The 12,766-nt window shown below is 50.2% G+C and overlaps 1 protein-coding gene across 12 annotated transcripts in view; it reads right to left on the bottom strand.

Annotated features, from left to right (window-relative positions):
- The window catches only part of TRIM67 (tripartite motif containing 67), a 60,850-nt gene that overhangs the window by 13,117 nt on the left and 34,967 nt on the right, over positions 1–12,766 (bottom strand). For 4 of the 12 annotated variants that reach the window (XM_040242763.1, XM_040242761.1, XM_040242758.1 and 1 more), the window contains exons 4-9: positions 7,311–7,406; positions 5,679–5,801; positions 4,631–4,741; positions 3,037–3,196; positions 2,886–2,891; positions 513–658 (exon numbers count right to left, since the gene is read on the bottom strand). In XM_040242763.1, coding sequence (XP_040098697.1) covers positions 513–658; positions 2,886–2,891; positions 3,037–3,196; positions 4,631–4,741; positions 5,679–5,801; positions 7,311–7,406 — 642 coding nt within the window. The remainder of the gene's footprint in view (positions 1–512; positions 659–2,885; positions 2,892–3,036; positions 3,197–4,630; positions 4,742–5,678; positions 5,802–7,310; positions 7,407–12,766) is intronic. The other 8 variants (XM_040242759.1, XM_040242756.1, XM_040242766.1 and 5 more) reach the window with 6 other exon arrangements.

A 12,766-nucleotide genomic window follows, 5' to 3' on the forward strand; every position in this document is an offset into this window, starting at 1 on the left:
TAAGGGTCTTTACTCTCCCCATGTATTTCCCCACTGGGGACCTGAACGCAGATCGTCACCCAAACCCTACAACTGTTTTTGATGTGTCGTCCCGTGCAGATCACCTTGCCAGATGAGCTAATTAGTGAACGGGGCAGGGCAGTTACGTGGGAACACTGAGGGAGTAGGAGGCTGCTTGGGGGGGTGTGTGGGAGGGCATTGACTAGATACTGCTGGGTGAACTGGGAAGGAGGGCTGTGTGGGGGACCCCTCTTCTGAGCTCTGCCTTGGCCTCTGACCTGCGTCAGTCTTCACAGAGAAGCCATCCTGAACTGTCTCTGCCTGCCCAGACCTAGCTCTCGGTAGAGAAACCCCCTGTGTGTCCCATGAGCCCAGGCCCACCAGTCCCACGTCCTTGGGGCTGACGCCCCCGTTAGTGGTATCCGAGTTAGGGGCAGCCACACGGACTGACCCAGAGGCTGGGACAGTGCGCGCCTCGCCCCCCACCCCCCGCAGCAGGCAGCAGGCCTCACCCGGAACTGCCCCCCGTCGCCGTCGTCGAGCTCGAGGATGTAGCCGTCCACGGGGCTGTGGGTGAAGGGCGGCGTCCTCCAGGCCAGCGTGACGCTGTTGTTCCGGGTGCAGCACTTCTCCAGCTGCAACAGGGGCACGGGCGGCACTGTGACGGGACAGGTGGGCTTCAGTGTGCACACCCTGCAGGGGGCAGGGACGAGCTGCGGGCCCGGCCCACCCCAGAGGGACGGCGACCAGCTGCGCCACTCCCTGCCGCTTGTATGCACACTCCGTGGACCTCCTAGCGTGGGAGGAGGTCCTGGGATTTGAGGCCGGGAGAGACGCAGAGACGTGGCAGTTGCCGCCACCCCTCTGAGTCTGGAGCCCTGAGGACAAGATGTCTTCTCCCCACCGGCCCACTGAGCATCACTGGTTTTGATTCTGCCCCACGAGCGGCTCCCTAGGACTTGCAGCAGAGCCTGACCGCCTGTGCCTCCCAGCATGGCAAGGCCTCTCCAGACCCTCTGCATGGAGTCACCTGCAGCTCACACCTGGGGCCTGTGAAGTTGTGGTTGGGGGCGGGGGACAGGCAAAACACAAAGATACATTGAAACCTTTGTCTGGGAGCGTTTAAAGGCCTAGGGAAGTAGATTCCGGAAGGTGAGGCAATTTCACAGTATGGGACACTCTACCCATGGAATTAGGGATTCAAGTCAAGTGTATCATCAGTTCTATCAAGGTGAGCTCCGGAGTATCTTTTTATTCTCTAGTTGTGTTCAGGCTCGAGAGATTTTAGAAATATAGTCCCTGCTGGGGCTTCCCAGGTGACGTTAGTGATGAAGAACGTGCCTGCCAGTGCAGGAGACGTAAGAGACTTGGGTTCTATCCCTGGGTTGGGAAGTTCCCCTGGAGGAGGAAACCCACTGCAGTATTCTTGCCTGGAGAATCCCATGGACAGAGGAGCCTGGTGCGCTATGGTCCATAGAGTTGCAAAGAGGGGGACACAACTGAAGCGATTTAGCATGCACGCATGCATAGTCCGTGCTGACATTTTTCAAAGGGAACACTGCAACATGAGTTTTTGTAAAAACTACAGATTTCCATTTGGGTCCAGATGTTATGGCACCAGCTTCCACATTTTGGTGAACAGTTTAGTGGGGTGTAACACTGTCTATTATGGATGTCGTCTCAGGGCTGGCTCCATGCTGGCCCCAGGACCCTGGGTTATCAGTGTGGAAGGAGTCCTCTCTGCATCCCTGTTTTCGCTTCTCGCTTTCCCACTTCCTCTGTGAATTCCACCACCCCACCCTGTCAGGAGCGGCTCCAAGTGGCCTCTTTCAGCACCCCCACTTTCCAGAGCTCCCACTTCTGCCAGGTGTATTCTGCTCCGAGAAGCACACCTCATTCACACCTGGGGCAGATGGCATTTCCAAACCTTACCTCAGGTGCAAACTGAGTGTGAGAGTGAGCACAGAGACTGGGTGTCTTTGGTTTAAAAATGGCCACATACTTTGCAAGTGAGCATTTTCCTGAGTTCACAGCTTCTGTAGGTGTGGTGCTTAGCTCTTTGATATATTGGTTAAAAAAATAAACCCCCAAAGAGTTTTATTCCCTCTCCTGAATGTACCCTCAATGTCTCTGGAGAGGCAGGGTGACCTCACATGCTAATATTATAACCTGGGGAAAGTTATGCAAACTTTTCTTAACCCATAGCCTGTGTCCCCCCGGCTCTCTGAACTCACTTCTACCACCCAACACCTTCTCCATGCTGCTGTCACCTCCGACCTCGCTCTGCTTGGAACACAGCAAACTTATACCTGCCCTCTGCCACCTGGAACCTTCTTCTTTATATTGCATCTCTTTCCTTCTCACCTCGAAACACTAGCCCCATACTAATGCCTTCTTCTCAAAAAATGGCTTCCCTGGTGGCTCAGATGGTAAAGAATCAGCTTGTAATGCAGGAGACTCCAGGTTTGATCCCTAACTGGAAAGATCTCCTGGAGAAGGGAATGGTTACTCACTCCAGTACTCTTGCCTGGAGAATTCCATGGACAGAGGAGCCTGGCGGGCTACAGTCCATGGGGTCAGAAAGAGTCAGACAGGACTGAGCGCTAACACTTTCACTTCTCAAAAAGCACCTTGTAGGTCACACCTGCCACTCTCAGCTTATATTACACTATCTGTTGTATCATTGCCTATTTCCTTCTCTAGAATGCCAGCTCAGCCTTGTGAGGGAGTCTGGGGACTTGTTCACGGCTGTGTCTGGAACACCGAGGATGGTGCCTGGCAGGTGATAAACACTCAATAGGTGTCTCTGAACGAACAAACAATCCTCTTTCATACATGCGAAAACTGTGGCTCAGGCTGGGGGCTACCCGCAGAGGTCACTGAACTGGGACCTGACCCAGGTCTGTGTCGCAGAAGGCCCTCCCTCCCAATCTGGGTCACACCAGGGTCACAAGTCTTCTGATGCATGAGCTGCCCTGCAGAGTGGATGCCTCTTCCAGAAGAAGCAACAACTGAACTGGGCCAACCACGGCTCACCCCTACATTTCATCTGAATGAAGTCCAGCTGGTGGATGGCCTGCAGCAGCGGCTCGCTGTCCAAGGTCAGCTCAAACTCTGCGGACACTTTGGGCTCCAGGGCGCCTTTGACCCACTGCTCTTGAGACACCTGGACACGCTTGATCAGGGCGTCAGAGATCTTAAAGGAAGCACAGAGTTTAGGGTTTCCACATGCAAAGGAAAAATAACACAGCAGGTGGTGAGGAAAGGGTAGGGGCTTCATCTCCATGGGCTTAGGTGTGGCTGTGTTAAGCATGCCCTCTCAAGCCCTGGCGGAGATGTCAGGACCCATGCTGGTATGGGGGTAAATAAAAATGCATTATGTTGTTTAAATCATCTTCATAGGTCAGTCATGTTCCCTGTAAAGAAGCACTTGGCTGTTTTATGCTAAATGCTTTTGTAAAGCAAATGATACTTTTAATTTATTTTTTTGAACTTCTTATTTTGTACTGGGGTATGGCCTATTAACAATGTTGTGATAGTTTCAAGTGAACAGCCAAGGGACTTGTCCATACATACACATGTATCCATTCTCCCACAACCCCCCCCCGACTCCCATCCAGGCTGCCACATAACACTGAGCAGAGTTCCCTGTTGGTTATCCATTTTGTATGTAGCAGTGTATCCACGAACCTGCCAAGTTCCCTAGCTATCCATTCCCCTCAGCAACCACTGATTCATTTTCTAAGTCTGTGAGTCTCTTTCTGTTTTGTATCTAAGTTCCTTCGGAAGCAAACGATACTTTTAAAATATACAGAAACACTCTGCATATTCTTCTTTTGCTAGATCCCGCACTTTGCAAAGTGAAACTCACTAGTGGTTTGTCCTAGCATTTGAAAGCATCTCCTTCGCCCCAGGACTGGGCCGCTCCCTCCCTCCCACTGTCTTTCCCCCACGTTGTTCTGCAGCTTCTGCTCCAAACTCTCACTGTATCAAACCCACAGCTCTGTTCTCTGCTGGAGAAAGTCTTGCTCATTCAGAACATTTGCACGTGTCCCTGTAGAGCTATGATGCCCGTGAGCCCTTCCTGGGGACCGATCAAGGAGATTCATCATTTTCCCCACAGAAGGAGGACTAGGCTTTCGTCTGAGTCACAGATGTGTTCCCAAGAGATGCTCATGACCCGGATTAGCTTGGCTGCTGCGGGTTGCCCAGCAAGGCAGCCCAGGCTTTCTGGGCTGCCGTATCCTGTCCAGACCTGCGGGACTCTGCCCACTGGGGGTCATGTGGATTCTGCTAACTCACTTATTCCAGTGCAATCTTTCCAGCTTGACTGGCAGACTGTCTTCTTTCATCTGTGGGGAAAATGTTGTACTGGTGCTCCAGGAAGTCGAGCCATGAGAGCATGGCATTGCAAGCCTAGAGACTGTGATGTTTGCCCTCCTCATTTAATGATGACCCAGAGCCCGGTCAGAGATTGTGAGAACAGCCGAGATGAGATTTCAGGTGTTCTGGAATCACTGAGCACAGGAGAATCTGCTCAACTCCAAGCCACGGGGAGGGACTTTCCTAGAACCTTGGCTGGTTTGGGATGCGGCCATGGAGTTGGAAGAAGGACCACCAGCCCGCTCACCTGCAGGAAGCCGGCAGGGTCGTTCTCCTTGATCACCTCCAGGCAGTACTCCATCAGCCCAGTGGACTGGCGCAGCTTCAGTGTGCAGTGATTGATCTGGTCCCAAACCATCTGCCATGAAAAGGACCCCTGGTAACCGTCCCATGGACAAAGAACAGCCCAGCTGCAGCAGGAGGCAGCACTGTTCTCGACTCCTTTGTACCCTCTCCTGCCCGCTGCTCTGTTCCTGAGCCCCACGTGCTCTCGTTACAGGGGAGTAATTGGACACACTGCCCCACAAGCAGGCCTGCCACACCCAACAGAGCACACTTCCTGAACTCTGGATAAAAACCAGAGAACGCACACAATCTGAACCCTCCCAAGTGACCAGTCCATGCCCCCAACTCTCGCTTGCTGGGTAGTCACTTGAGGGGCTCAACTGCTTTGCATGTAATCCATGGACCATCCCCAGGACTCATTCCTTCTCGCCCTTCAGTAATATTTCTGGTTCAGTTGGGAAATGTCTATGAAAGAGATCGAGCCCAGACCATGAAGTGAGTAGTTTTCATAAAGGCAGGGTGTTCACGGGGCTGCTGCCTGGACTAGGGGCCTGGTGCGAGTGAGGGGAAGTCTTGCCTTTCCACGGTGATCACTGACCACCGTGCTGACCACACAAGCACCAGATGCCAGAAAACCTGACGGAGGGGCCGAGCCGGGGCCCTGAGCACAGCCCTCATCACCCAACAAGGCCGTCTCCGCTCTGCAAGGTGGGAGCAGGGTGTGTGTCTTCCACAGAAAGCAGGGGCCTGGCAGATGGAGAGAGGGGCTTCTGACTGAAAGCAGCAGGATTCAGGTGTCTGGTCCCCGCTTTGGAGGGAGAGTAGGCATGGCGATTACTGCAGGCAAAGTGGCACGAGGGTACGTAGGTCCCTGCTCAGTGCTTCCTCCCCTCACTCGTTCATTCATTCATACCCTCAACTAACACTGACCCCCTGTCTACACCGCGTGTTCCCCCACCCTGGGCAGGGAGGGGGATGGGACTGGGCGCGCTGGCTGCCCGGGCACCCACCTTCAGCTTGTGCTCCCTCTCTTTGGTGACCTTGGTGAGCAGCTTGGCTTTCTGCCGGGTCAGAGCATCGACCAGTGCGTCACACTGAGCCACCAGGCAGGCCTCGTAGTCCAGGCCATTCTCCTGTGGGACGCAGAGAGCTTTAGGGAGGAGACGCACAGAGACGTGGCCGGTGCTAGAGACACAGCCGTGTCAGCAAGTGGGCCCCAGAGAGAGCGGTCCTGCTTCCAGACTGGAGACTGTGCGTGTGAGTCTCAGCACATCAGACGATGGAACGAATATTCAGCGTCACCTGAGCCGTGAGGGTTTGTGAGGGTTTTCAGTGTCATGGGAAACACTCAATGAGAGACTTAGCAAGAAAAAAAAAGCAGCTACAAGTGTGCGCAGCATAATTGCATACTGTGTGTGTGTGTGTGTAAACTAATGGAAGAGCGTGTCAAAATAGTGGGGTGGCCACTTAAAGGGGTGAGATATTGGTGAACTTCTGTTGCTTTTGTCTGCTATTTTCTACTTTTCACAGTTTCTAGAACATATTTTTACTTTTCATAATCAGAAAGCAGTAAAACAAACAAAACCCAGTGGTCTGGCTGTAGGATCCGTCTTTCTCAGTTGTGAAAAAGAATCCTTCAACACCTCTCAGACCAGCCTGGATCCAGACCTCATGTCGCGGGCTAATGTGTTTCCTCCCACCCCCGCCCCAAGTTCCTATGATGAAGTCCGAACCCCCATGACCTCAGAACAAGACTGTGTTTGGAGAAACGGCCTTGAAAGAAGTAACTTAAACGAGGTCCTTAGGCTGGGCTCTGATCCAGCGTGGCTGTGTCCTTGGAAGAGGCGGTCAGGACAGACAGGCACAGAGGGAGAGCCCCTGAGGACGCAGGGAGGCGGTGGCTGTCTGCCAGCCCAGGAGAGAGCCCTCAGGAGGAACCACCCCTGCCCACGCCTCGATCCTGAACTTCTAGCCTTCATAACTGTGAGAAATAGTTACTGGGGTTGAAGCCACTCAGTCTATGGTGCTTTGTTATAGCAACCCCACCAAATAGCTGGTGTCCTGAAACATCAGAAACAGGGAAGGACGTGCCTGGTGGCTGAATTTTGTGCTTTAGCTCATTAGGCAGGGTGGTTTCTATTGGCTGGTTTAGAGTTCAGTGCCCTCAGTCCCCCTTTTCCACCCAGACACCAGGAAGTTCGTGATCTGTGTGAAAGCTCCTCCCTGCGTGCATTTATACACTCTCTCCCTGAGAGACAGAGCTCCCGGGGCCACAGACTGCACCTTATTGATCAGTGTCGGACTTGTGCGTGACACAGCATGGGTGCTCAGTAAATACGTTTATTTAGTAACTGGTGCTTTTATATTATAGTGCATTTGGTATAAAGCACTGTATACACACAGTGGGTAGCACTGTATGGCCACGCATTATTTCTGCCTGGTCCTCTTTCTACGATTCTTTCTGAGTTCAGGCAAAATCCCCTTCTTACCAGATGGCTACCAGTGGGTGGGGTGTGTAGTGTCTGCAACACCTGAGGCTGTGCAGCGGAGCAGTTGCAACACTGAGAAGAGCTGCCAGGGGCCTTCCCTTTCCTCATCCGTGCCTCACATCCCTTCTGCAGAGGGGTGGGGTCTGGGCTCACCTGGATCTGCTGCAGAATGTTCTTCAGCTGAACCAGAAACTCCTTTGCTTCTTTTGCCTTATCGGAAACTCCATTTAAGGCCTGAGACAGCTGGGCCTAAAAGATATTACAGGTTGAAAAGGAAAATTAGGTGTTAAAGGCATTTGGTCTGCCCTTCACTCTGAAAGCTGTGTTTATAACAGGGTATAACCAAGAGCTGTCCTCTATGGAGGGAGTCCGGTCATTGCAGCATGGGCTTGTTTTTCCAGCAAGGCTGATAAAGTGTTGGTTGACCTGCTCTCTTCTGTCTGCACTCCAAAGCTGGATAGAAGTAAGGAGCATTCAGCTAATTGGTTGGGGCTGACAGGACCCAAGACAAGAAGCAAGTATAGACTTGACCGGGTCTGGCCCCCACCCCTCCCACAGCAGCTCTACCCCCCTCAGTAGGACACTCAGACGCCAATGTGTGGACACCCCAGGTGCCAGGCCACACTCTGCCCACCTCATTGGTTCACAGTTGCGTTTTGGCCTAAGTGGGATGGGTGGGAAAGAGACCTGGAAATGAGCTTGAACCACGTGGAGGGTCCCAAGTCACCATATAGAAGGGATGGTGGTGGCCTCCTTGGCGATCGAGACTCCTAACTCTGCTCAGTTACTGGGACCCAAAGGCAGAGCTGCAGGCTGGTTTCAAATCTATGGCCTTTAGCCTCAGGCTTCTTTTCAATGAAACGTATGCCCACACAATCGAATCTGTCTTCAAAATTTCATTATTGAATAGACGGATGCCCTTTGTTTTTAAATTTTATTTATCTATATTTTGATCATGCTCTGCAGCCTGTGGGATCTCAGTTCCCCAACCAAGGACTGAAACCATATGCCCTACAGAGGAAGTGTGGAGTCTTAACCACTGGACCACCAGGGAAATCTCCTGATGCCCTTGATTTTTAATGGTACTCTCATGTTTCAAATTAAAAAGCTGAGGGCAGGGGAAAAAATGGGGCCAGAAAAGCTGGGTCATACCCACTCTGCACTGTCTTTAGGTCTCTGCTCAAATATGATCTGTCTGAGAGGCCTCTCCCCTTGCCCTGCTTTATGCTTCTTCATAATGTTCATTACCACCCAACACAGCTTTGTTTGCTGTGTGTCTCTCCTCCCAAGAATGTAAGTTCTCTGGTTGCTCACATCCAGAAAGAGCACCAGGCACACGGCAGCATTAAACAATGCGGATATTTATGGAAAGAACGGGTTAATTAATGTTGTTCTTTGGACCATATCCATGGTGTTCCAAGTGTGGTTCCTGGACCCTCAACATCAGCATCACCTAGGAATTTGCTAGAAATCCAAATTCTCTGGCCTCACCCCAGGCTTTCTGCTCAGAACCTGGGGGTGAATCCCAGGAATCCTTCTTTTAACAAACTATCCAGGGATGTCTGATGCACTTTGAGATCCATTGGATGGTACAAACATAGCCACGGAGTGGATGAGAAGACATGGCAAGATGGAAGGTGACTAGGGTCACCAATGTTCAAGGTGAGGTCTGGGCTGTGTCCTGCTCTGAGAGATGGCTGGGAGCCTTGGGTGTGGCTCAGCTGAGAGGTAGCTCCTGGAGAAACTCTCCCTGCCTCCAATGGTTTCCCAACTGCACTCCCTGCCCCACCCCAACACTTCAGCTGGTATAAGCCCTTCCCTCCATGCTTACCACTATGGACAATTCTGTTACAATTATCTATGCAGGAAGACTAGCCAATAGAAATCGCAGGAATAGCAGAGCATTCTGCATCTGCTGTCTCATCCAGTGGCCACCGGTATGGGTGGCTCTGAGCACTTGAAATTTTACTTAGTTTTCAGCTACCATGTGTGACCAGTGGCTGCTGTCCTGGGCAGCACAGATCTTTGCCCTCATCCTTAGCAGCTCAGCCTGTGTCTGATAACTTCACTCAGGAGGAGCTGGAGATGTCAGCATCACACAGACTCATCACCTGTGTCCAGAAAAGGGGTGCCTCTCTCCCTACCACACTCACTGCAAGAAGAGGGCCCTCGGAGGCTGCACCCCTTTTCTCTTCAAGGAGAGGCCCATTCCTGGGAGCCTATGCGCTCCTTCATGGTGGAGACTTTGTCTTTCTAGCCAGGCACAAAATAGGGGCTCAAAAACGGCTCACTGGCTGAATAGAAAGCAAAGCAATTGCTCCACTAAAAGCGGATGCTAACCAAGACAGATCCCTGTAGATCCACGGGCAGCGCACTTGTCCACAAGAAGCCGCACTGGTGAGTGTCCCCCTCCTTCCACCTGGGAAACTGGAGCCAGCACGGCTCTGCCCCCACCAGCCCTGGTCTCCCTGTAGCCCAGCCCTGCTCTCGACCTACTTCCTACTTGGCAAATAGATCCTGGAGCTTGGCAAGAAGCCCAGAACAAGTGATTTTTTTAAAGATTCCAGTGGCCTTAGGCAGACACCCAGTTGAAAGGGGAATGAACTCACAGCTCACTAGACATTGTTCCAGGCTCATCAGACTGGCCTGTGACCCCGGCCCAGCAGGGTGTAGCAAAGTCCTGACGGAAGAGCCCGGGCTCCCACGTGAGAGCTGGTCAACAAGCACACACTTGTATTAATACCTTTCTTGACCCCAGTTCCTTCCCGAGAGGTGGGGCCACAAGTCAGCTCTCCTTGCCCAGGTGGCAGCACTGTGGAAACTGGCCCTGGCTGTTCTACTAGAAAAGGAGCCAGGGATCAGGTGGCAAAGGTGGAGACCATTGCTCAAGGGACAAATTACTTATTGGCAACAGGTTACAGGCTCACAGCATATTGTATCTGGCTGCAGTTTTTTGAGACACGCTCTTCCTCTTTTCCACAAGGACTGTCTAGGGAGCCAGCAGGGGACACGGAAAACTCTGTTCTTCTGGTCCTAGAGAAGGGCTTCCCTGGTGCCTCAGATGGTGAAGAATCTGTCTGCAATGCAGGAGACCCAGATTTGATCCCTGGGTCGGGAAGATTCCCTGGAGAACAGAAGGGCAATCCACTCCAGTATCCTGGAGAACTCCATGGTCAGAGGAAGACCCTGCCATCTGCGGAATGAGAATGGGTTGTTCAGTCTCTGTGACCATACTATACTCTTGGAAAGAAAGGAAATATCCAGACAGAAGATAAATATTTTTATATGACTGAATAGATTTTGAACTTGAATCAAATATTGTATTTTATGCCTTCCTACTTCTTAAAGGTTAGAATTACTTAGCTATAGAGTCTCTGAGTTTAGACAGCTTAAAAATGTCAGTATTTCCAACAGGGCCAAACCACCTGCTTCCTGGCCTAGCATCATGTCTTTGCCTGCAGCCTGAAGGAGTAGCTTAAAGGTACACGGGGTAGCTTTCTGGCTCCACCCCTGCCTCCTTCTAGATGGAGTTACAGGGCCTCATAATGCATTAAGCTGGTTTCCCTGGTGGCTAAGATGGTAAAGAATCTGCCAAGGAGACCTACGAGACCTAGGAGACCTAGGTTCAATCCCTGGGTTGGAAAGATCCCCTGGAGAAGGAAATGTCTACCCACTCCAGGATTCTTGCCTGGAGAATTCCATGGTCAGAAAAGCCTGGTGGGCTACAGTCCATGGGGTCACAAAGAGTCAGACACGACTGAGCAACTACCACAGTGCATTAAGCAAGAGGACTCTGGGGCATATAGCCAAATCTTGGCTCTGTCATCTGTTAGCTGTGTGTCTCAGAAAGATTCTTCATCTCTTTGTTATAGAGGGTCATCTCCTCATATGAGTTTGCACTATTATACTTGGAAATATAGCTTGAGCTTTCCCCAAATCCTCTTTTGCTACTTTTAAAACCTGATCACACCAAAACAGGACATTTTAAATGTTCTTCTTTAGTGAATGTTTGGGAGATAATAATGCAATGATGCAAGGATGTTTTCAGTTTGATCTCTGGGTTGTAAGAAGTGCTGAACTGATTTAAACAGGCTAATTTTTTGTGCAAATTTTTCTAATTTGTTAAACTTACATCAATTCTTTTAAAATAATAACAGCTGTTTGTATTTCTTTGAAAGTGTAAATTACAAAATAATTTACCTATTGTTTTCATGGTAACTTTATTAATAATATCACTGTTTAAAATATTTAATCATCCTAATTAATAACGATAACTATCCTTTTAGATTACTCATGCTATTACTTTCTTAAACAAAAGAAACCTGTAAATTAAAAATAATTTATTTATTTATCTGTTTTTGGCTCTGCTGGGTCTTCATTGCTGCACAGGTTTTTCTCTAGCTGTGGAAGTGGGGGCTACTCTCTGGTTGTGGCGAGCAGGCTTCTCACTGCGGTGGCTTCTCTTGTTTGGAGCATGGACTCTCGCTGCTCAGGCTTCAGTGGATGCAACACGGTGGGTTTAGTAGTTGTGGCACATGGGTTTAGTTGCCCCACAGCATGTGGGATCTTCCCGGACCAGGGATTGAACCCATGTCTCCTGCATTGGCAGGTGGATTCTTAACTGCTGGACCACCAAGGAAGTCCCCCAAAGTCCTCTTCATTGTTTGATTTGGGTCTATCATATATGGGTTGTTATGCACTGAATGTTTGTGTCTTCCAAAAATCCATATATGGAGGCCTTAACATCTGGTATGGAGGTATTAGGAGATGGAAACTTTGGAATGTGATTAGGTTTTGAGGGTGGAGCCCCCATGATGGGATTAGTGTCCTTAAAAGAAAAGATCTTACTCTCTCCTCCCACATGCACTGAGGAAAGGCCATGTAAAGACTCAATAAGGTCCAGGCTTCAGAACTGTGAGAGATAAATCTCTGTTGTTTAAGCCATGGAACAACAGACTGGTTTCAAATAGGAAAAGGAGTACGTCAAGGCTGTATATTGTCACCCTGCTTATTTAACTTCTATGCAGAATACATCATGAGAAACGCTGGGCTGGAAGAAACACAAGCTGGAATCAAGATTGCTGGGAGAAATATCAATAACTTCAGATATGCAGATGACACCACCCTTATGGCAGAAAGTGAAGAGGAACTAAAGAGCTTCTTGATGAAAGTGAAAGAGGAGAGTGAAAAAGTTGGCTTAAAGCTCAACATTCAGAAAACGAAGATCATGGCATCCAGTCCCATCACTTCATGGCAAATAGATGGGGAAACAGTGGAAACAGTGTCAGACTTTATTTTTTGGGCTTCAAAATCACTGCAGATGGTGACTGCAGCCATGAAATTAAAAGATGCTTACTCCTTGGAAGAAAAGTTATGACCAACCTAGATAGCATATTCAAAAGCAGAGACATTACTTTGCCGACTAAGGTCCGTCTAGTCAAGGCTATGATTTTTCCTGTGGTCATGTATGGATGTGAGAGTTGGACTGTGAAGAAGGCTGAGTGCCGAAGAATTGATGCGTTTGAACTGTGGTGTTGGAGAAGACTCTTGAGAGTCCCTTGGACTGCAAGGAGATCCAACCAGTCCATTCTGAAGGAGATCAGCCCTGG

Source organism: Oryx dammah, unplaced genomic scaffold, assembly GCF_014754425.2.
Source record: "Oryx dammah isolate SB20612 unplaced genomic scaffold, SCBI_Odam_1.1 HiC_scaffold_6, whole genome shotgun sequence".
In the NCBI taxonomy this organism is placed as follows: Eukaryota; Metazoa; Chordata; class Mammalia; order Artiodactyla; family Bovidae; genus Oryx; species Oryx dammah.